At 41.4% G+C, this 24,232-nt stretch overlaps 3 protein-coding genes across 3 annotated transcripts in view; 1 reads left to right on the forward strand and 2 right to left on the reverse strand.

The window, feature by feature from the left end:
* shc2 (SHC (Src homology 2 domain containing) transforming protein 2) overlaps positions 1–5,519 on the reverse strand; it is a 28,511-nt gene extending 22,992 nt beyond the window's left edge. The window contains exon 1 of the mRNA XM_080769959.1: positions 4,547–5,519. Within this exon, the coding sequence (XP_080626085.1) occupies positions 4,547–5,314 (768 nt within the window). The 5' untranslated portion in view covers positions 5,315–5,519. The remainder of the gene's footprint in view (positions 1–4,546) is intronic.
* A 5,054-nt stretch (positions 5,520–10,573) lies between these two features.
* cks2 (CDC28 protein kinase regulatory subunit 2) lies at positions 10,574–12,831 on the forward strand. The gene is made up of 3 exons (XM_080769458.1): positions 10,574–10,773; positions 11,543–11,670; positions 12,273–12,831. Exons 1-3 carry the CDS (start codon positions 10,715–10,717, stop codon positions 12,317–12,319), a joined length of 234 nt encoding a protein of 77 aa, XP_080625584.1. The 5' UTR covers positions 10,574–10,714; the 3' UTR covers positions 12,320–12,831.
* Positions 12,832–13,063: 232 nt separating this feature from the next.
* Positions 13,064–16,055, reverse strand: cimap1d (CIMAP1 family member D; the record flags this gene model as incomplete). Its single annotated transcript, XM_080771366.1, has 4 exons — positions 13,064–13,551; positions 13,898–14,011; positions 14,991–15,101; positions 16,007–16,055. The coding sequence occupies 4 exons, from the start codon at positions 16,053–16,055 to the stop codon at positions 13,064–13,066; spliced, it is 762 nt and encodes a 253-aa protein (XP_080627492.1).
* Between the last annotated feature and the right edge of the window lie 8,177 nt (positions 16,056–24,232).

A 24,232-nucleotide genomic window follows, 5' to 3' on the forward strand; every position in this document is an offset into this window, starting at 1 on the left:
GGAAAATGGTCTCTAAATGTATTATAGGATGTCATGTTTTTCTGTTCTGCGCGGATCCCAGGAAGACTATAGATGTTGTTATGCACCAGCTAATGGGGATCCTAATAAACTCTATGATAAATATTATTGTTTGAGGATCGGGACAAGAAAGCAGAAACCAAGCCAATACGTGGAAAAGTGGGAAGTTGTATTTATACAACGCAGTTTCGGGAGAAGAGACCTCCTTCCGCTTGACCTTAACCACTCCTCCCTCATTATCAACAACTCCTCCCGCCTTATCAAACTCCTTTCGCCTTTCATTATCACCCGGCCAATACACTGACACGAAGGCGCGTCAAGCCCTTGACTCCGCCCACCCCCGGGGGAAGTTGTGATTTGCTCTCGTTCACTGCAATGCAATTGGCGGCATTTTCAAAACAATATTGTGCAGAGTAGCGATTATCAAACGTATTTGCAATGCCATACGTTGAAAGATCTGTTGCCCGTGGACAAGGCACGCTACCTCCGCAAGTTAGATATTATCGGCATAGATGTTTGTCCGTATGTGATTAAGGATTGGACCAAGTTGCATTGGCAACCATAGATAATTCTTACCCCGGGCTAAAACCGGATGTGACGTGAAGAATATGGGATTCCATCTATTATACATTGGAGAAGTGGTACCCAAAAGTTGTACCCAGAAGAAACCCAAAGCCACAACAGCTACGTCGCTATTGCAACACCCACAACACCATCTTACACACTACACCCACACACACTCACACGGCAGTGACGTCACACACTTACCCTTCGCAGTGTTCGCGACCTATCTCCTCCTGTCGCGTCCTTCGCCAACGCTGACCACCAGCCGACAAACAATGGCCGTTGCATTGCCACTAACAATGCCTCACTTCCACACTCACGCCGCCAATGCATTTGTTTAATACAAACATTCTCGCCACCATCACCCACACCCCCGAGGCTTCCCTACACGGAACAATAACCGCTGTTGCCCCAACAGGGCCAGAAACAAGGCCTTTTAACCACGCTACTTACACACACTACAACTCGCTTACAATTCGCAAACCTGGCAACACTGCTCTGTCTTCTCATAGGCCCACCAGGCCCGCCCCCACACTACGTTTCACAGTCTCACAATCGGCAGCCATCTTGCTTTTTATTTAGATGGGCGAGTGGAAATTTAATGCAAATAAATTAATTATAGGTCCAGCAAGCAAATCATGATGGTCTGTTTGTGCTCAATAGGTCACAATAACATTCCGATTTTAGGTGTTGTGTTTTGTATGACATTTTGGCCAGTAGTTTTATATCTATCTCAGCTTTTGCCTGATAGCACACATGCTAACAGTGGTGACCACAACGTTAGCAGCATTTGATGACGCAAAGGTGTGGTCTCTTACTAGTGAACATGTCATTATATCTGACGCACACACACACACACACACACACACACACACACACACACACACACACACACACACACACACACACACACACACATTTACCCCTGGGAGTGTACAAATGCACCCAAATGGACACGATTGACATAAGGATCCATTTGGTTGCAAGCATACCCTCAGACAGGGTCACAAATAGATAAATTAACACTAATGTCTACTACTGTAGCCACGGTAAATGGCTTACTACGTCTATTTTTCATAATTGGAAGAGACGTCCTGTGCATGCAACACTAAAATGAAATGTCAGCCACATAATTGAACAGAATGATTGCAGGCAGGTTTTTATTGCTCTCTGGCTGACGGTTTGGCTTGGCAGCTGCATGGGCTTGCCTGTCGTTTACGGGGGTGCAGTGCAGTGCTGTGGGTGGGTGGGTGTCAGGTGGAGATGTGGGTCAGACACAGCTGCCGGCGTGGCGTGGCGTCACTGGCATGGCGTGGCGTGGCGTGGTGTAGCGTGGTGTAGTGTGGTGTGCCGTGAGTACACAGGAAGTGTCAGGGTGAAGGATGGCTCTGGCTCTCTGTCACCTTCGACGAAGGGGTGTGTGTGTGTGTGTGTGTGTGCACGTGTGCGTGCGTGCGTATGCGCGGGCATCTGTCTGCAAGTGCGTGCGGCCGTGCACATGTGCATATACTGTAGCCGTGCAGAGAAAATGGCCCAGCGCAGCAGAAATATCCTGTCATTGTGACACTAATACATGCAGCCGGTGCTCCTCCCGACACGCATTAAACACACAGTATAGCAGACAACTGCATTCTTCCCACGCATGCCGTGGAGTCCTATTTGCACAGTCGCTCGCAGCAAATCCTTACACTCACTGCAGTGCCACTTGCATGGCAAAGCTTAGACATCCAAGGGGCTTGATTATTAGGTACGATGTACTATTCTATTTCAGTTACAATGGTTCAGGTTGCATGGCAAAACCTCGAGAGAATATGCTGGGGGAGAAAATTCCTCTAGGGAAGAGAGGATCCGATTCCCTCGTCCCCAGTGGTGGCCGAATGTCAGTCAAGACAGACTGAGATGTCATCCAGAGACGGTGTTAATGTTAAAGGGGGGGGTGGGTCGGGGTGGTGGTTGTTAACATGAGCCCAGAGAATCCCCAGCCTGGTGCTGCTGACAGCCACTATGTTTTCACTGCCTGCCAAGCCTCATGCTTACTTCATACTATACCGGCGTATGGCGGTGTCGCTCGGATGGCGTATACACCATCTTATATTATGACGATAAATCAGGCCTCACACAGATGGACGCCTCCCCTCTAGGGCCCTGCATGGACCCCTCCCCTCTAGGGCCCTGCATGGACCCCTCCCCTCTAGGGCCCTGCATGGACCCCTCCCCTCCTAGGACCCTGCATGGACCCCTCCCCTCCTAGGGCCCTGCATGGACCCCTCCCCTCTAGGGCCCTGCATGGACCCCTCCCCTCTAGGGCCCTGCATGGACCCCTCCCCTCTAGGGCCCTGCATGGACCCCTCCCCTCTAGGACCCTGCATGGACGCCTCCCCTCTAGGGCCCTGCATGGCTGAGACAACCATCCTCATCTCTGCATCGCTATTCCTCAATGGGTCGGGTTCGGGGACCACCAGGGGGACCCTTACAGGTTTGTAACTCTGTGTACAAATGGAACCAAATCGATTCCGTCTGTACACTCTCAGTTAAATGAAGACTGGCAACTTGATATATATTGGAGTCCCAGAGATTATTTATCCCCCCCCCCCCCCCCATTTATAGACTCAGACTTGTAAGCCGAGGGACCATTTGGACCTCAGGCGGGCCCCGACCAGACCTTGAGAACCTGCAATCTACATCACATGGTGCAAATGACAGTGGCTGAAATGTAATTGAATATAGGAATGAATGGGGTGTCTGTGTAATGCTATTAGAAAGCATGCTTGGGCCTTGCACCGGGCTAATCAAGAGCCACATCGTTGGCTTGAGGCTGGGGGGTGGGGGTGGGGGGCAGGAGGAGGAGGGGTGAGGAAGGGTGGGGGGAGGAGGAAGGAGGGAGGGAGTAAAGGGGGTTCGCTGAGGGGAGATCGTTGACATTGACGTCAGGCAGTCTCCTCGGGACGGTAACCCTTTGTGAGCACTAAATCACGAGAAGGCACCGATGAGGCGATGTCCTCACTCCCCGTACAAGCCATCCTCACAACGCATGATGATAGATTTAATGGGAAAAATCAATGCCACCTTCTTTGGCGGGAAAGGGGCTACAATTTCCTTTTTTTGACGTGGCTTGATTACATTTTTGATAATAGAAAAAACACGGCCAATTGTGGACACCAGTTATATAACCATAATGATGTGAATCAGAGGACTGACTTATTTTGCGCTTAAACATTGTAAATCAAATGTTATATGCCGTACAATCTTAGGGTATCTATCTCCTTCCACACAATCAGTACACAAAGAATGCCACTCCCACATGCATCATTATGTTCTCAGCCAAGTCCTTTTTAACCAACCTTTGGGATTTGGTTCTCTTATTCATATTTAGACTATATTCCATTGCTACAGTAATAGTCACCACACACAAAGATGTAAGTTGCAGTATAGGCAACAAATGCAATATACAGGGGTTGTCAATGCCATATACTATAAGGCAGAAATTGTCCTATTACTGATACTGTATCATCTCTGTCTGATGCCCTGGTGCAGTCTTTCAACCAGCCACACCAAGTCATCCATATGTGAATTATGTATTCCTCAGATTCCACCAACCTGTGGTGCTGCATAACAAACTGCCTGACACTGTAGTGTCCTTTTGTTCCCAGCCCAGGGACACCATCCTGGAGATGGATGTATCAATACCATGTGATCTAATAATGATACGTGAGCAGGCAATTGTACCCATTCTGTTAAATCAGATGTAAACAATTTCCTTGGACAAAAGTATGTGTTTGGCTTGTTTAAGAAAGGAATGCCAAACTTGCTGGCAAACAACGACGGCCTGAGCTTAATTATGTGAACTTCTGTGAGGAAACTTAGTCCCAAGAATGTTGAATGTTCAATTTTAATTCAAAACAACCCCTACACAGTGATAAATCAACAGATAATTACATAGTATGATGTGTATGTAATAACTCACCCTGACAATATAGGAGGCCCCTGGTCCTGCAATCTTCTTGTCAGGGTGCAGCCATCCCTGAGTGGGCTTGTGGAGGAAGCCGCCCTTTTGACTGAAGTCCTCTCCCCCCAGCCACATGCCCTCCACCCTGGCCCGACGGCCCATCCCTGACCTGGCACTGCAGAAGCCCCCCGGGCTCACTGTGACCTCTGCGGCTCCAAATCCGTGGGCGCCTGAACCGGCCGCCGCTGCCATTCTCTGCCCACGGATAGCCTGCAATGAACAGGGGGTGACACACACAGGGTCACAGGAGTTCAACACAGCAGCTAGGCTGGCCACAGGGCCACTGGATGAGGTCGCACCCCCAGATCCGTGTACTGATGATGATGATGATGATGATGAGGAGGAGGGCTGGGAGGGAGGTGCTGCAGCCTTGCCCGAGTCCTTGCTGGAGCTGGAGCTAGAGCTGGAGTTGGACGGGCTCCGGCTGAGCAGGGAGTTGGAGAACTTCCACTGAGGCATCCTGGGGATGAGCATGCAGAAGGTGGTGGTGGCGTCCTGCTCCCCGTCCAGGCAGGGGGAGTCGGCCAGGGCTGCAGCCCCCGCGGAGGATGCAGACCTGGAGCTGGGGTCCAGGGGAGGCAGGGGAGGCAGAGGCAGGCTGGGGGTGGACGAGGAGACCACTGGCGTGGCCACCACTTTGCCACTCATAGCTAAGCTCTGCATCAGGTCGTCAGAGGAGGTCACAGAGTCGTTGCGAAAGCGGCCATACTTTGGCTTAAGGAGCATGCCCGGAGGAGCCGCCTGAAGCAGGGCGCTGAGAGGGGGGATAGCTGGCTCAGGACGAGGGGAGAGGGGGAAGGGGAGGGGAGGGGGAGGTGTAATGGAAGAGGGGTAAAGTCTGGAGGCAAAATTCTTCAGGGAAGAGTCCTATATCCACGTCAGTGGTGACAGAGCGCTGTCCGGTCCTCTCCCACTCGCGCACACACGCACACACACTCTCCCACCCTCATGCCGCTCTGCTCTGCATCTGAGCTGCCCTGCTCGTGTTCGCTGCCTTGGGCTGGCTCACTAGTACACCCCCCCACTCTCTCTCTCCCTCTCCCTCTCTCTCTCTCTCTCTTTCTCTCCCACTCTCTCCCTCTCTCCCTCTCTCTCTCTCTCTCATTCTCTCTCTGGATGATGTCATTGTGTTATTGCTCGTCTATTAGCCCTGCCCTGCCCAGCTGCTCTCAGACAGCATTAGCTAAAACACATCTGCTTGAGCTATAGAGCTACCCTCGTGCGCACACACGCATTCACATCAATACTATATGCACATGTGCATGTGATTGTGCACACACACACACACCCACACACATACACAAATTGTGCACATACACACACGCACGCGCGCACACACACACACACACACACACACACACACACACACACACACACACACTGCCTATTGCTCAACACATTGCACATTATCAAACTATGTGACAGTATACACTATCCTTTTCAGCAACCCTAACAAAATAAATAAGGATGCATTTTACATAAAGGTATGTAAGGAACTGTTAACTGGACAGAGTCGATGCACATTATGCACATTAGCTAGCAATATTTTTATACTTTATACTTTTATACTTGAAGTAGAAAGAAAGGATTTCTCTTACAGCATTACATTTATTGAGCAACATTTGGGTCGTTCAGACCCTCATCAGGATTCCTGATGAAGGTTATCCGCTGTAGGTGTGCATAAGGACTTTTTTCTTCTACCTTTATGGAAGTGAATAGTGATGCTTATGTCTATTTACAAACAGACAAAGTGATGAAACTAATGAGAGTGTCAGTGAGAATTCAGTGGAGCTTGTGAGAGGTTGCATGATTCAAAACTACATTCAATTCTAAATGCAATACTTATATTCAGAGGTATACATACATATACTGTATATTTTATTCAGTCACCTGAAGCAGGTGCTTTTTACAGTCAAACCGTCAACACACTGTATATATATATATATATATATATATATATATATATATATATAACTAATTTATTATTTACAATATTTTTAATGTTTTAAACATTTTGTTGAATATTTTGCCTGTAATGACATGCCCATGTATAGGGATGCTGTTTTTTGGTGCATGGTTACGTGGTTGAGTTATTTTTATTGGCCACACGTTCTGAACTATTATAGATGCTATATATATTCACGAATTCTCCACTATAGAATTAATATTAATGGCCCAACTGACATGGCTGTTACTAATAGTGACCCCAAATTCTGTTCCAGGGAACAGGAGAAAACATCACGATGCCAGATAAGAAATTCAGGGCCACCACGCCTCATGAAAGGCTCCATCAGTGATAACATCCTCCAATCCCATCTGCCTAACCTCCCTCTCCTCAACTCCCCTGGCCCAGCCAGCTCCCCAGAGAGCCATCCACCATGTTCTGGAAAGCACAATCCTTTTAGCTCCTTGCTTTCAACCTCGCTGAGCCTCTCTCTCTCTCTCTCTCTCTCTCTCTCTCTCTCTCTCTCTCTCTCTCTCTCTCTCTCTCTCTCTCTCTCATTTTCTTTACATCCTCCCTTCCCTGCAGTGGTGGAAGAAGACGTAATACTTAAGTAAAAGTATCAATACCAAAATATAAATATTCTGTTACATGTAAAAGGCAGGTATTAAAAAGTACAAATGTATTGACTTAAAAATACAGCTTAATTGGTTAATGTATGTTTAGTATTAACAATCTAAATATGCAAATAACTAGTAACTAAAGCTGTCAAATAATTGTAATGGAGTGAAAAGTACAATATTTGCAACAGTGGAGTAGAAGTATAAAGTACTGAAAAATGTTAAATTAAAAATAAAAGGTAGCCTACCTCAACATTTTAAGTACAGCACTTGAGTGAATGAATGATGGCCTATACTTAGTTACTTTCCACCTCTGGGCAATGGCATTCTCATCTTTCCTTCATCCTCTCCTTCACTACCTTTCCTTCATCTTCTTAATAAGTTAATTCTCTCTCTCTCTGCATTCACCTTCCATTTTCTCTGGTCACCTTTGCCTTTCTTCATTCTCTCTAACAACTCTATTGTCGCTCCTAAACTCTCCCCAGGGGTCCCCAACATAACGTGTTAATAATAATTTACCATCAGCATTAGTTTAACATCTTTTCAGACTGGGGTCCACGGCCAAATAGGTCAGGCCTACATATAACAACAACAACAATATATTCCATGAGAACAGATAACCTTCCTTAACACAAGGTCATCATGACATCAGGGACACTGGAAGCTTGGAATATTAATAGAAACCTCATATCTGCAATTCTGTCACAGTTTCTCTCTCTCTGTACATTCACAGAGAGATGGTGGAGCTATGAAGGTGAACAACAAAGATTGCTTCAAGAGTTAGTTCAGATTTTTGGACTTAAAGCTGTGAGAAATACTTGCCATTAATAGTGGTTGCGATAATACGTGTTTTTTAATGAGGGGCAACTCTTTAAAAATAAATGTATCCAAAACCAGACCAGGACTTATACCACTGGACTCAGGAAATTAATTAATATGTTTGCAATAATAATGGCAATTATATCCTACAGCTTTAAGTCCAAGTATCTGAACTAACCCTTTAAGATGTGATTGGAGATTTGGAGTCACTGTACTGTAGGCCTATATCCTCCTCATGTACAGTATATATATATATATATATATATACACACACACACACACACACACACACACACACACACACACACACACACACACACACGTGCACACATGTTTTTATACAAACACAGGCCAATTGTGTTTGTATAGCGTGCGACAAAGCCAGACGCAGCGTGATGGATTAAAACCCATAGAACCCGGAGTATTTTTGATTGATTGATTTATGTATTAACAGTTTGCAGAATTACAGTACATTTCAAGTACAAACTCAATACAAAGACTGTTAACTGTGAGTGGATGACGGTGACCCAATTAAGCATTACACTTGTTTACAAGAGGGTCCACCATGTTCAATTCATCAAAACATTTAGAGACGTACAAATAGACACTTCCATATAGTCAAAGAACAGAATAGGAATTCATCATAAAGGAAGGGAAAAGAAACATATACAGTGAGGGGAAAAGGGGGGGGGGGGGATTCAGATTTTACGGGGGCCAGTTTCAAATTGCAACCTTGAGATGAGACTTTGAGAGATGAATATTTTGTATCCAACAAAATCAATCCCCAAGAGCATGTATAGCCACCGCTCTTGTCTAAATTAATCTGGTCTGATTAAGTGTTATGTAGTGTAGCTTTTGGAGTGTATAGGTTAAAGTGCAGGAATCCACATAAACAGAATAGTACATAATATTTGTCCACATCCCAGAAATAGGACAAAAGTGTTAAGAACAGTTCAAAAGGGCAAGGACGAGAAACTCACCTATACCACACACTCAGGAGGGAAGAGAAGATGGAATATAAGATCCAGCCGATTAAACTATATACTGTATGTGTAACTAACAAGGCGAGTTGGCTCAAATATCATAATACAAAGCAGCTGGAGTTCTTGGCTCAGTGGGGGAATAATGTAATTTCACTGGCCACAAACTAACACACAAAATGCACACGCACGCACGCACGCACGCACGCACGCACGCACACACACACGCACACACACACACACACACACACACACACACACACACACACACACACACACACACACCGACACACACACACAGACACACACACACACACACACACACACACACCTCTTCCAAGCAGCCAATCAAACCTCATGTCTTTCTTGCAAAGTATCAGAAGTTACTGATAAACCAGAGGCAATCAATATACAGTATGTTGACTGATCATGTTAGTCTTGTTTGATTTCTAACTAACGTCTTTACAGAATCAATGCTTTTTTAAACTAAACTAAAACAAAGTGAAAATAAGGATTTTTAAATTACAACAATTTATGACCATTGACCAATACTTTTTCACAAAAAACATGCACAATAATGTAAAAGGTTCCATTTGGTCTAGATAAAAAATAAAAAACATATTTACCAGAGGTCTGTTCTGTGCATACACAAGCAGTGGTGTTAAGTACATTTACTCGAGTACTTTACTGGAGTAGGCCTACGTATTTCTAATTTTCAGTAGCCTATACTTTTACTTATATTATATACATATTATATATATACTTATACTCCAGTACATCCCAGAGAAGAATATTGAACTTTACTCCACAAAACATATTTTAAACTAGTTACACTTTAAACTAGTTACTTTGTAAAACATACACTTTGTAAAACATATCACTTTGTGATGCATTGTGATCTTGCAGGTCGGCTGTTTCCAAATGATTTTTGGAAACATGTGAAATGGGATATTGACATATTGTGCATGACAAGTATATTTTGACACCAATACTTTTGTAATTAATACTCAAGTAAATTCTGAATACCATACTTTTAAGTATTTCCACATGGTGTTATTGATAGTCTACTTTTACTCAAGTAAAAACATTCAGAGTACTTCTTCCACCACTGTACACAAGTGGAACAAGACATGCTGTGAATGCAGCACCACTCATTAGCAGCCATTACCCTGACAACAGTGATTAGTGATTACCACTTGGAACAACAACACACTTCAAGCCCATGGACCTCAAACATCCATTGAAGTTCATGTTAAAAAAGTTAAATGTTCACTCACTGAGTTAGTGGAAAGTTTAAATGTAAGATGTAAAGTGTTTGTGCAAATCATTCACTGTGAATGCAAATGTAGCCTATATCAAAAATGTAAAGGAAAGTCCAATAGTAGACTATAAATGAATACTAACAAATACATTTTTTGTCAATATATATATATATATATATATATATGGCCCACTTGTAATACCATCACGGCCCAACAGTGGGCCCCACAGGTTGGTGTCCCCTATGGTTGGTTGGCGTAGCAGCGTGGTCACAAAGGGGGCGGGGAATCGTCTCGAGCGGTGTGTGTTTTGTCCGCGCGCGGCATCCTTCCATCAGGCGGGCGGACCGTTTGAGTTTGAAATCGACGAGCCACTCTGACAACAACACACTCAGCTCAGCACTAGCAGCCTGTTCCCTGTAAACACGCCGAACAACTGGTCTACGACGAAAACAAACCTTTCTAAGGGCTGACACTGCTTTATCTCGACTCAATCGCTGAACAACATGTCGAAGAAAGATATATACTACTCTGACAAGTACACGGATGAAGAGTTCGAGTACAGGTGGGCCTAATTAATGTCGTCTTTCTTTATCCAGCGCTAGTTGTGACACCGACTGAAGGCTAGCATTAGCTACATTAGCTTATGTACGATATCTGTGTTATATAACTTATAAACGGCACGCTGTAGCTCAAGGAAATGTGAAGGACACCACGACAACATTAAACTTACGTCTTACTGCGCTTATGCCATTTTAAACCTCATATTTTACCCTACTCTAGTCTATAGTATGTCGAAAAGTGGGTTACGCTGGCTTTCCAGCTGATTAGCTGACTAGTTAAGTGATTGAAGTATTTATTGACAGTTTGCAGAATTACAGTACATTTCAGGTACAACTCAATACAAAAACTGTTAACTGTGAGTGGACGACAGCATACAAGCATTACACTTGTTTACAATAGGGTCCACTATTTTTTATTCATCAAATAGTAGTAACACCATGATAAGAATCAGCCTTCCTTGGATTAAGAGACTATCATAGATGTATTTGATCGATTTTAATATTTGCATATGATTCATATCTATGATGTGCAAATATCAAAATCAATTAAATACATCTGGTCTTCATCCAAGGCTACAAAAGAATATTCATGGTGATGTCTGTGCGTTTCTAACTCGTTTTATTATTTATTACTACAAGCTTACAGGATGCTGCAGCCTGCAACACATTACTTGTAGCTTGTAGAGTAGTTATTTTTCACCCAAGCGTGATGGAGCGTAATACATTTTTAACACAAATTATGCTTAACACTTTTGTATATCTGTCATATAGGCATGTTGTGCTCCCGAAATCTCTGTCCAAACTGGTGCCCACTTCCCACCTGATGACCGAGGATGAATGGAGGGGACTTGGGGTTCAGCAGAGCCAGGGCTGGATTCACTACATGGTCCACAAACCAGGTGAGCCAGGGGGGTTAAGGACCCCAAAATAAGAGGTATTAAAAATACCAAATTTTTTAATACCTTAAAAAATACTATTAGCTGGTCAAATATTGGCCAAAGATGCAAAGATTGTGAAAATACATAGCTGATCTACAAGCTCACAACACCTCACAATCATATGATTATTTGGGGGGGGGGTCACAGCCAGAAAAGATTGAGATGAACCACTGCCATAGTTCCATAGGGTTACAGGGGGTCCCAAAATATATGTATAGTTAAATCCATTTTAAATGATAAGTTTTAAAGTCTATACAAAAAGTATGACATTAACACAATTTAATTTAAAGAAAAACAACATATCAAACATGAATTCAAAATGTTTCATATGTACCAAGGACAGAATTATTTCAAATGGGGCCCATGCCTGGATGGATGTTCATCTGGGGGTCTTTCACATGAAAAAGTTTGAAAACACCTGAAATAGACATAATGGTAACATGGTTTAAACAATGCAGTCTGTCTTGTTGAAGTGGTAAATTACAGCCACTCTGCTGTAGTCCACAATCAACTACTAGATTGTGCTGACCGACTCTTGTTTTTGTTTTGTCTTTGCTCTTTAGAGCCACACATACTGCTCTTCAGAAGACTTCTGCCAAAAGAAGACTGAGTGAAGCATCAAACCAACTGTTCTGATTTATGTCGTCCTTCATGTGCGTGTACATATTTACATGTGCTTTGATGTATAATATATAGAGGACCTGCTTAAATAGTTTTTGTTTTTATAAACCCTCACGTTGGGAAGTCGGTGGTAAATAATGGCAAAGCGTTTGCCAAGGACAACAAAAAATGGTTCACACAGCATACACATGATGTTGATGAGGTACAGTGTAATTGATGAGATAAGCATCAATATGAAGACACGTTCTCTGTTATCTTTTCTCTATTAATCAAATAACATCTTGTTATTGATTTTTATTTTGTGTGTGCACTGAAGGGTCATAGGCATTTTATTTTATTTTTAAATGAAAGCCTACATGTTGTTTAGAAAATTGTGTGGAATTCAAACTTGTAATTTTCTTTGTATAAATATGTAAGTAGTATTACTGTACATATTTACAGTACATTTTCTGTTATTTCTAGTTATTGCTGGTATACAAATAAAATGCATTTATACATATGCATTGGCTCATTGCAAACCTTTGATTGTCACACAAGAGTGGATGTCGTTAGTTAATTATATAATACTGTTACAACCAGGGCTTAAAGTTCTCAGTCCTGGGGACTGATTTCAGTCCTGAGGATTTCATAGGGGTCATTTAATGAGATCACTGCAGATTTGCAAAAAAAAATAATTCAGTCTTGGGATTTTTTGGGCTTGAAGCCCTGTGTTACAACACAAGTGGGTGAATATTCAGTCGGCTACATTTACAACCAGTGGGGTGATGAATTCAGAGTGTCTGATGCCCAGAGAGTAGGCTGGGGCTCTTGGTCTGTTGACCGTGACCTTCTCTGGGTTATGAGATCCAGGGCCAGGCTTCTTAGTAGCATCTTTGGGTATGCTGTGACGTCCCAGCATGGAAAACGCTGGTTGCCGGGGCAAATAAACACTTGGGTTTGTGCTGTTGTATCTACAAGGCCCTGGTGTTTTTGACAGGTCCTCTGACGGCCCTCCTGTTTTGTACAGTCCTGACATTGTGTAGCTTGCACTCGCTGGCTTGTTTGGGATTTGCGGTCCCATGAGTGTAGGCAGAGTGTACTTGTTAGGGGCAGGCACTGCGTCTACGGTGCGGTAACGTGTGCGATAGCCCATGGTGTAAGAGGGGGGACGGCGCTGGGTGTTGCATGGAGGGGCATTCTCGGGGCAGTATGCACCTGGTCCTGGTGTCTGGAAAATCCCCTCTTGTAAACCAAACAAAAATTGTTGAATGGTTACCATGTGAAAACGAGCAACTCAGAGTAACTGTCGTTAGTGGGCAAATGGTGGCTCAAAATTTCAGTTGCACCAGCTGACACTAGAATACAAGAAGTGCTGTCAAAAACCTTAGCTGTCACTGTTCAAGTAGCCTCGGAAACCCAGACGTTTTTATTTCAAGGGCATAACATGTGCCAAACAAACTTGGAATACATAAACACTGCAGCACTTATTAGTATAAAAGCTATTCAAACTATTGTACATTTACATGTTTTACAACATGTTGAATAAAAAGGTGTATTTACTATTTACCTGTTTTAGATGTGAACTTACTTGGCACTTTCATTCGGCCCAGCATTGAATATGCAGGGTTACCATCTCTACCAAAGCGAGTGATTTTGGCATCAATATAATACTGAGGCCCAGGACTGGAGTCAACACGGTACACTGCATGAGAAACCAAGAGAATATTTTATCTGGATATTCATAGTAACAAATGACCAATAATAAATAATTTATAAGAACACATGGTTCTGCTATGCTGATATACGTACATTTGTATACAAACTATGTAATACAGTATACCAAGGCCTTATGGATATACAAAGTATTCTATGTCACCAGAAAGACTAAACAAAGAGTTGGATTTTACATCATTTCTATAATCCATTTGGGCAAATGGCATTTCTTAAGTGAGGATTATATAACATTGTATTTATTGCAATGGTAATAGTTATATATATAATAAAAATTAATTTTATTTATAAGGCGCCTTTCAGGGCACTCAAGGTCGCCGTACAGGTTAAAAACACAGTACAAGAACACAGTTAAAAGCAGAACAAAACTAGGGCACATATTGTAGACTATACCTATTACCTACACTTGTGGTGAGCCTGCAAACTGATGAACTAATGGTCTAAATGTTTGCATGTTCTGTCCTGTACTGATAAGTACTTTATTTATTCAATGAAGTGAGCTTGAATTTAAACTATCTTTTTTTCATCCACTGATGTTTTCTTTTTTTAAACTGAACTGTACTGTCGTAAGGAGCTGTCTCCCCCCAATGGCTTAAATTAGGTATTGCATCACACTACACTACTAGATGCCTTTTGGTGAGTGTTTTGTATACCTATTGATCCCAGTCTAAATTATAGCAACAAATCACACATTACTTTACTATTAATTAAATAATTTAGAAAACGTGCAGTATATGTTCAGTATGTACCTACAAACTGAAGTGCACCCACTTCTTTATTAGTTCCTGTGATGCAACAATAAAGTTGTTCAGAGTATTTTCACTTGTTCTACTCTTTTTTGCAAAGGACACATTGGGTGATTCTGTAGTCCAATCTCACTGTAGTCTCGAACTCAGTATATTCAACATCTTCCCAATGATAAAAAAAGAGATGGAAAATAAATAACCCACTGTTGTCACTCATCCTCCCATGGAAACTGTATGCAGGGCTAGTGAGCTTGGTGAAGTCGTGGCCGATGAAACCAATGGTGGATGGTAATGCATAGCGTCCAGGTCCAGGCCCTGCACACAGGTCATCACAATACTAACTTCATTAAGACAACCATTACGACACTGTACGATAAAACTATATATATTTTACTGCATTCGAGATAGTTTTGTGTCAGAAACAGAATGTTTAGACAAGGAATTGATTTTGAATGTTGTAATAAGTAAATTACAAAATGAAGACTTTAAAACCATGAGGAAACAAATTAATATAACAATGGTGGTATGTTGCTAGTCCTTGACAGACTGTACACCAGCATCGATATGAGTAATATAATCAGGCTGTAAGTAATACAAATAGAGGTCTGGAAAATACGTAATTGTAAACCCTGTATAACCCTGAATAACTTTGACCACTGACCATCTCTTTCACAGTGGTCTGAAAGGCTAAACCTGATCCCAGACTGGCATCAGCATTGTACTCGAGACGTGATAAACAGCAGCCAATACACCTCGAGCTACAGACCCCAAATGAATCATTTTAATTTGATTGGTGCATACATGCTGGGTTAGAGAAGCAGCTGATCTTCTCCAGACTGAAAAATAAGAAACTGCTGCAGGCAGTACACTATACTGAGACACGACCTGGAATAGCATTACCTCAGCATAGAGGTGTTCAAGGGCATGTACACATTACACAAGCACAGCTACTGGGGTCTGGAAGCATTTTCAACAATGAAAACAGCGAGTCCCGGCAAGTATGAAAGCTGAGAAATGATCTTGTCTGTGCAAGTCAATGTTCCCCATGCATTCTGAGGTGATGCAATATAGCCAGTGACCACAGTAAATTACTTATGTCTTGGAATTCAGCTTATTTAACATTTTATAACTTAATTTAAATTGCCCACTAGCACAGGCACAAAGATAATCATTCACATAATTGAAGGTTTGTAAAGATTGGCTCTCCATTAGAAACTCACCTTTTTCTCTGCCTGCGATTATAGGGCGCTTTTTCTCAACTTCACTCATGACCAATGAATGATCCTAGAATGAATGCACCAGTAGACAACATTGAACAATCCTATACAGAGAAATACTTGCATGACATACACATACAGTAAGTGTGTACATTATTGTTTGATTGATTGAAGTATTTATTAACAGTTTGCAGAATGGGTACATTTCACATGAAAGCTTCTACATAAAAAACAGGAAATCATGTAAAGAGGTCAAAAGGGAAAATAAACAAAGTGAGAGGGTGGGGGGATTCAGATTTTACGGGGGCCAGTTTTTAAATCATCTTCACCATTATGGAATCACTAAAGACAGTGACGAGTGCACACCATTGTGAACATGTTAAAACTTACATTTTAAAATGCAATAAAATGGGTCTTAAACAAGCAGCCATTTTCAGTCCAACAACCTATTTGGATAGTCACTCTGAAAACAATATTACTGTACAACATACCTCCAAGATCCAATATATTTCATATTCTTGTTCAAAACAAAACCCCAAGCAGGCAAAAATCAATCTCCAATTTCTCAAAATCACAGAAACTGTAAAACATTTAAAGTGCCATATCTGGTCTCTCTGGCTGGGTCTATTTATCCAACTGATCCATCCTAGGTGGATCAGCTGATTAAGTAGCTAGCCCCTTCGTTCAGGTTGCCAGTGTACAGGTGCACTCAGCTGATGCCTAGAGACAAATGTCATCACCAGTGGTGGAAAAGGTACCCACATGTTTTACTTAAGTAAAAGTATCAATAATGCAATGTAAAAGTACTCTGTTACAAGTAAAAGTCCGGAATTCTAAATTTACTTGATTAAAGTATCGTTATCAAAACTTGCTTAAAGTACCAAAAATAGGTTACCGTATACTCATTGTGCACAATGTCCCATTTTCATAATGTGTGTATGTAGATTGGCTATTTTCAAATGGCTGAAATGGCTTAAGTGGTTAATGCATGTTTTGTGATAATAATCTAAATCTGCAAAGTAACTATAGTATCTAAAGGTGTCAAATAATTGCAGTGGAGTTAAAATTGGAAATACTGAAGAAAGTAAAAAAAAAATCTAAATAAAACTAAAAATTGTACTCAAGAACACTACTTTGTTACTTTCCACTACTGTGTACAGGTGCACTCAGCTGATGCCTCGAAACAATGTCATCACTCCAATTCATTCACTCTCATGTAACGCTAGCTCCCATGATGAAACCAAGATCCCCCTCTCTCTCCTCTTCACTCTCTCTGCTGCTCATCACAGCGTGGAGACGCAATATCACTCAGCCATGCATGCAGTTACCGGGGAGACGATTGTGAACACACTGTGTCCCCTCTGCAGTCTGCACCGGACCTCCGCGTTGCACTGGCTGATAGGCTCATTGTCCCTATGGAAACACAGGCCCCCTGTCTGTTCAAACTGGATTGGGTTAATTGCACTGTCAAAGCTTTAAGAGGCTAAATGGAGGGTAAAGTTTCTGTAAGCAGCGGTGGAAAGTACTAAGTACATTTACTCAAGTAATGTAGGCTACTTGTCTTGAGTACAATATTGAGGTATTTTTTTAATACTGGATCATTTACAATTTACAATACTACACAATACTTACACAAAGGCAATTTTACTCCACTACAACTATTTTTATTTATTTATTATTATTATTTTATCCCACGATTTTGTAACCCAGTTTTCTTTTCACCCAGTGCCAATTATAATAATAATAATAATAACTTTATTTGTATAGCACTTTTCAAAAACAAGTTTACAAAGTGCTTCACATACAATACACAAACAGGCAATTAAAATCAACAATGAAGATTAGTCAAATACAGAATACAAAAAATAATAAGAGATAAAAAGCAGAGACTGGGACTGTTCATTCAAACTCATTAAAAGCCTTTAAATAATAGTGGGTTTTTAAGAGTTATTATCTAATGTAATCCTGGGCGCTACACTTCCTCTGCCAACCTGGGGGGGGGGGGGCAGCGGACTGACCTCATGCCTCCTTCTATGCATGAGGAGTCCAAGCTGCTTCTTTTCACCTGACAGAGGGGAATTTCCCCGGCCGGACGTAGCGCGTGGAAGGAACACGTTATTCCGACCAGTTCCTTTCCCCTCCATCAGGCGCCCTGGCTGGCCAGGGGGAGGTAGTTTTAGAGACCAGGATTACTGCATGTTTTTGTGAGGGTATCTACCCTAGGGGACACGGGGAGAACATGCAAACTCCACACAGAAAGGCCCTTTCGCCAACCCCCGCCTCGGGTATGGGCACTGATGACGCTTTGTCATATACCTGATTTAAAAAAAAAAACCTTTCTATTTATTAAAGAGCCGGAGAGACAGGAATATTCCTGTTGCTTAACACTGTTACTGAACACACACTATAGCAATTATTACTGTCACAATAACAGCTACTGATGTTTGTTTGCAATATTTGAGCTGACAGGCCTTTTTATGTCAATCAATCAAGTCACCTTAATTCAAGTGATAGATTATATACAGGGGCATGCCATGTGGTCTACCTGCACAGCCTTTGTGATCTATACTGGTAGATCACACTGTAAATGTGGGCACCCCTGCAATACAGGATTCCTGTCCAGAACTGTTTTATTAAATATAGAGGGTTTAAGTCGTTCTAAATGTGTGTGTTTCTTTTTCTGTCTTTCTTTCTTAGGACGGAGATCAAGGTAGACGGCTAGCCTGCCTGCAACTTGAATGAGGTGTGTAAACATTTATTTCACGGGTGTGGGTGTTGACCTTGGCTGAGTGTCCTGTCCAGTGTAACTCCAAGTTACATGGGGTGGGTATGGTTGGAGAGTTTGTGACCATCCCAAGTGACGCTCAGTTCTTTTTCCCCGTCTCGGTTCCTCAGGTGGAAGCTGCATAGTTGGGTTTTTGATGGGTTGGGTTTCACGTGGTTGTATTGTAGTAGCGTGACATTTCTTGGAGGGCACTTTCAAGGACAGACTCAATCTTCTGGAAGTCTGCTTGTTGGGTGGTAATGCAGAGGTCGTCGGCGTAGATGAAACGCTGGCATTCTGTGGGTAGTGGCTGGTCGTTTGTGTAGATATTGAAAAGGAGGGGGGCGAGCACGCTACCTTGTGGGAGGCCGTTCTTTTGAGCTTTCCATTTACTCCTCTGGTCATTTAACTGGACATAGAAGCGCCTGTTGTTAAGGAGGCTTTTCCTGACCATTGTGCGGTGTTGGACAGTGTCGTAGGCAGCAGAGAGATCTCTGAATGCTGCTCCAGTTATTTGTTTTCCCTCAAACCCATCCTCAATGTGTTGGGTGAGGTTGAGCTCTGTCCAGCACAGGAGCGGCTGGTACGGAAACCAGCTTGGTCTTTAGTCAGCTTGGTGTCTATGAGTGGCATGAGGCGTTGGAGTAGCAGCCTCTCTTGTAGGTGATGCAGAGGAGGAAAATGGGTCGGTAGCTCTTTGGGGATGATGGGTCTTTGCCAGGTTTGGGGATTGCAACCACTTTGGCCTTTCTCCAGACAGAAGGGATGGTTTTCTGTGCCATGCATGTATTCAGTATCCCCAACAGCCAGGTCTTTGCGTTAGGTCCCAGGTGCTGTATCATTTTTGCCAGTATGTCATCAATCCCTGCTGCTTTTCCGGGTTTCAATTTTCCCATTGCAGTTTCGAGTTCTTCTAGGTCGAAGGGTTTGGTTTGAGGGCTGGCTGATTGTGGTTGGTCTGATACCACTGTGCGATGGTATTCTCCTGTGGGTCGGCGGCGGTGTTGGTTTACGACTGTTGGCCACCAGTTGTGATGCAACAGAGTTTGCTGTGACCGTTGTGAACTATGGGTGGTGTTTTTTGTCATGTTGGTGTTCTCTATATCTTTTCGTCCTGGGCATGACGTTAAACTGTTCTGTTCGAGAGGACCGGCGACCATCGAATGTAAACAGCCACGAAAGGAAACTTTCGAGATCTCTGAACGCTAATCCAGTTATTTTTTAACCCTCAAAGTCGCCTGAACATAAATTTTTAATGTGGCTAGCGATTCAGGGGCTGGAGCCAGGCTAGAAAATTCAAAAAAATAAAAATTTCCGCAATTTCCGCAATTTTTGAAATTTTGGAAAAAAGAAGTTATCCTCGTTTCTCATCATTTTGGACCATGGGCTATAGCCTATATCGTACGGCATACTATAGCGCGCCGTTTTTCATCATTTTTGATGATTTGACAAAAATGAAAAAATAAAAAAAACGATGGGTTATAGCCCATGTTTTTTGAAATTTTGGAAAAAAAAGTTATCCTCGTTTCTCATCATTTTGGACCATGGGCTATAGCCTATATCGTACGGCATACTATAGCGCGCCGTTTTTCATAATTTTTGATGATTTGACAAAAATTTAAAAATTTAAAAAACGATGGGTTATAGCCCATGTTTTTTGAAATTTTGAAAAAAAAGTTATCCTCGTTTCTCATTATTTTGGACCATGGGCTATAGCCTATATCGTACGGCATACTATAGCGCGCCGTTTTTCATCATTTTTGATGATTTGACAAAAATGAAAAAAAACGATGGGTTATAGCCCATGTTTTTTGAAATTTTGAAAAAAAACTTATCCTCGTTTCTCATCATTTTGGACCATGGGCTATAGCGTATATCGTACGGCATACTATAGCGCGCCGTTTTTCATCATTTTTGATGATTTGACAAAAATAAAAAAATGAAAAAAACGATGTGTTATAGCCCATGTTTTTTGAAATTTTGAAAAAAAAAGTTAGCCTCGTTTCTCATCATTTTGGACCGTGGGCTATAGCCCATATCGTACGGCATACTATGGCACGCCGTTTTTCATCATTTTTGAGGATTTGAAAAAAACGATGGGTTATAGCCCATGTTTTTTGAAATTTTGAAAAAAAAAGTTATCCTCGTTTCTCATCATTTTGTACCATGGGCTATAGCCTATATCGTACGGCATACTATAGCGCGCCGTTTTTCATCATTTTTGATGATTTGACAAAAATGAAAAAATGAAAAAAACGATGGGTTATAGCCCATGTTTTTTGAAATTTTGGAAAAAAAAGTTATCCTCGTTTCTCATCATTTTGGACCATGGGCTATAGCCTATATCGTACGGCATACTATAGCGCGCCATTTTTCATCATTTTTGATGATTTGACAAAAATGAAAAAATAAAAAAAACGATGGGTTATAGCCCATGTTTTTTTAAATTTTGAAAAAAAAGTTATCCTCGTTTCTCATCATTTTGGACCATGGGCTATAGCCTATATCGTACGGCATACTATAGCGCGCCGTTTTTCATAATTTTTGATGATTTGACAAAAATTAAAAAATTAAAAAAACGATGGGTTATAGCCCATGTTTTTTGAAATTTTGGAAAAAAAAGTTATCCTCGTTTCTCATCATTTTGGACCATGGGCTATAGCCTATATCGTACGGCATACTATAGCGCGCCATTTTTCATCATTTTTGATGATTTGACAAAAATGAAAAAAACGATGGGTTATAGCCCATGGTTTTTGAAATTTTGAAAAAAAGTTATCCTCGTTTCTCATCATTTTGGACCATGGGCTATAGCCTATATCGTACGGCATACTATAGCGCGCCGTTTTTCATCATTTTTGATGATTTGACAAAAATAAAAAAATTAAAAAAACGATGGGTTATAGCCCATGTTTTTTGAAATTTTGAAAAAAAAAGTTAGCCTCGTTTCTCATCATTTTGGATCATGGGCTATAGCCTATATCGTACGGCATACTATAGCGCGCCGTTTTTCATCATTTTTGATGATTTGACAAAAATGAAAAAAAAACGATGGGTTATAGCCCATGTTTTTTGACATTTTGAAAAAAAACGTATCCTCGTTTCTCATCATTTTGGACCATGGGCTATAGCGTATATCGTACGGCATACTATAGTGCGCCGTTTTTCATCATTTTTGATGATTTGACAAAAATAAAAAAATGAAAAAAACGATGTGTTATAGCCCATGTTTTTTGAAATTTTGAAAAAAAAAGTTAGCCTCGTTTCTCATCATTTTGGACCGTGGACCGTAGCCTATAGCCCATATCGTACGGCATACTATAGCGCGCAGTTTTTCATCATTTTTGAGGGTTTGAAAAAAATGACGAAATGACAAAAACGATGGGTTATAGCCCATGTTTTTTGAAATTTTGAAAAAAAAAAGTTAGCCTCGTTTCTCATCATTTTGGACCGTGGGCTATAGGCTATAGCCCATATCGTACGGCATACTATAGCGCGCAGTTTTTCATCATTTTTGAGGGTTTGAAAAAAATGACGAAATGACAAAAACGATGGGTTATAGCCCATGTTTTTTGAAATTTTGAAAAAAAAAGTTAGCCTCGTTTCTCATCATTTTGGACCGTGGGCTATAGCCCATATCGTACGGCATACTATAGCGCGCCGTTTTTCATCATTTTTGAAGATTTGAAAAAAATGACGAAATGACAAAAACGATGGGTTATAGCCCATGTTTTTTGAAATGTTGAAAAAAAAAGTTATCCTCGTTTCTCATCATTTTGGACCGTGGGCTATAGCCCATATCGTACGGCATACTATAGCGCGCCGTTTTTCATCATTTTTGAGGGTTTGAAAAAAATGACGAAATGACAAAAACGATGGGTTATAGCCCATGTTTTTTGAAATTTTGAAAAAAAAAGTTATCCTCGTTTCTCATCATTTTGGACCATGGGCTATAGCCCATATCGTACGGCATACTATAGCGCGCCGTTTTTCATCATTTTTGAGGATTTGAAAAAAATGACGAAATGACAAAAACCATGTTTTTTGAATATTTGAAAAAAAAAGTTAGCCTCGTTTCTCATCATTTTGGACCGTGGGCTATAGCCTATAGCCCATATCGTACGGCATACTATAGCGCGCAGTTTTTCATCATTTTTGAGGATTTGAAAAAAATGACGAAATGACAAAAACGATGGCTTATAGCCCATGTTTTTTGAAATTTTGAAAAAAAAAGTTAGCCTCGTTTCTCATCATTTTGGACCGTGGGCTATAGCCCATATCGTACGGCATACTATAGCGCGCCGTTTTTCATCATTTTTGAGGGTTTGAAAAAAATGACGAAATGACAAAAACGATGGGTTATAGCCCATGTTTTTTGAAATTTTGAAAAAAAAAGTTATCCTCGTTTCTCATCATTTTGGACCATGGGCTATAGCCCATATCGTACGGCATACTATAGCGCGCCGTTTTTCATCATTTTTGAGGATTTGAAAAAAATGACGAAATGACAAAAACGATGGGTTATAGCCCATGTTTTTTGAAATTTTGAAAAAAAAGGTTAGCCTCGTTTCTCATCATTTTGGACCGTGGGCAGTATAGCCCATATCGTACGGCATACTATAGCGCGCAGTTTTTCATCATTTTTGAGGATTTGAAAAAAATGACGAAATGACAAAAACGATGGCTTATAGCCCATGTTTTTTGAAATTTTGAAAAAAAAAGTTAGCCTCGTTTCTCATCATTTTGGACCGTGGGCTATAGCCCATATCGTACGGCATACTATAGCGCGCCGTTTTTCATCATTTTTGAGGGTTTGAAAAAAATGACGAAATGACAAAAACGATGGGTTATAGCCCATGTTTTTTGAAATTTTGAAAAAAAAAGTTATCCTCGTTTCTCATCATTTTGGACCATGGGCTATAGCCCATATCGTACGGCATACTATAGCGCGCCGTTTTTCATCATTTTTGAGGATTTGAAAAAAATGACGAAATGACAAAAACGATGGGTTATAGCCCATGTTTTTTGAAATTTTGAAAAAAAAGGTTAGCCTCGTTTCTCATCATTTTGGACCGTGGGCAGTATAGCCCATATCGTACGGCATACTATAGCGCGCAGTTTTTCATCATTTTTGAGGATTTGAAAAAAATGACGAAATGACAAAAACGATGGGTTATAGCCCATGTTTTTTGAAATTTTGAAAAAAAAAAGTTAGCCTCGTTTCTCATCATTTTGGACCGTGGGCTATAGGCTATAGCCCATATCGTACGGCATACTATAGCGCGCAGTTTTTCATCATTTTTGAGGGTTTGAAAAAAATGACGAAATGACAAAAACGATGGGTTATAGCCCATGTTTTTTGAAATTTTGAAAAAAAAAGTTAGCCTCGTTTCTCATCATTTTGGACCGTGGGCTATAGCCCATATCGTACGGCATACTATAGCGCGCCGTTTTTCATCATTTTT

This window comes from Protomyctophum bolini, assembly GCF_963924005.1.
Source record: "Protomyctophum bolini genome assembly, chromosome: 8".
Lineage (NCBI taxonomy): Eukaryota > Metazoa > Chordata > Actinopteri > Myctophiformes > Myctophidae > Protomyctophum > Protomyctophum bolini.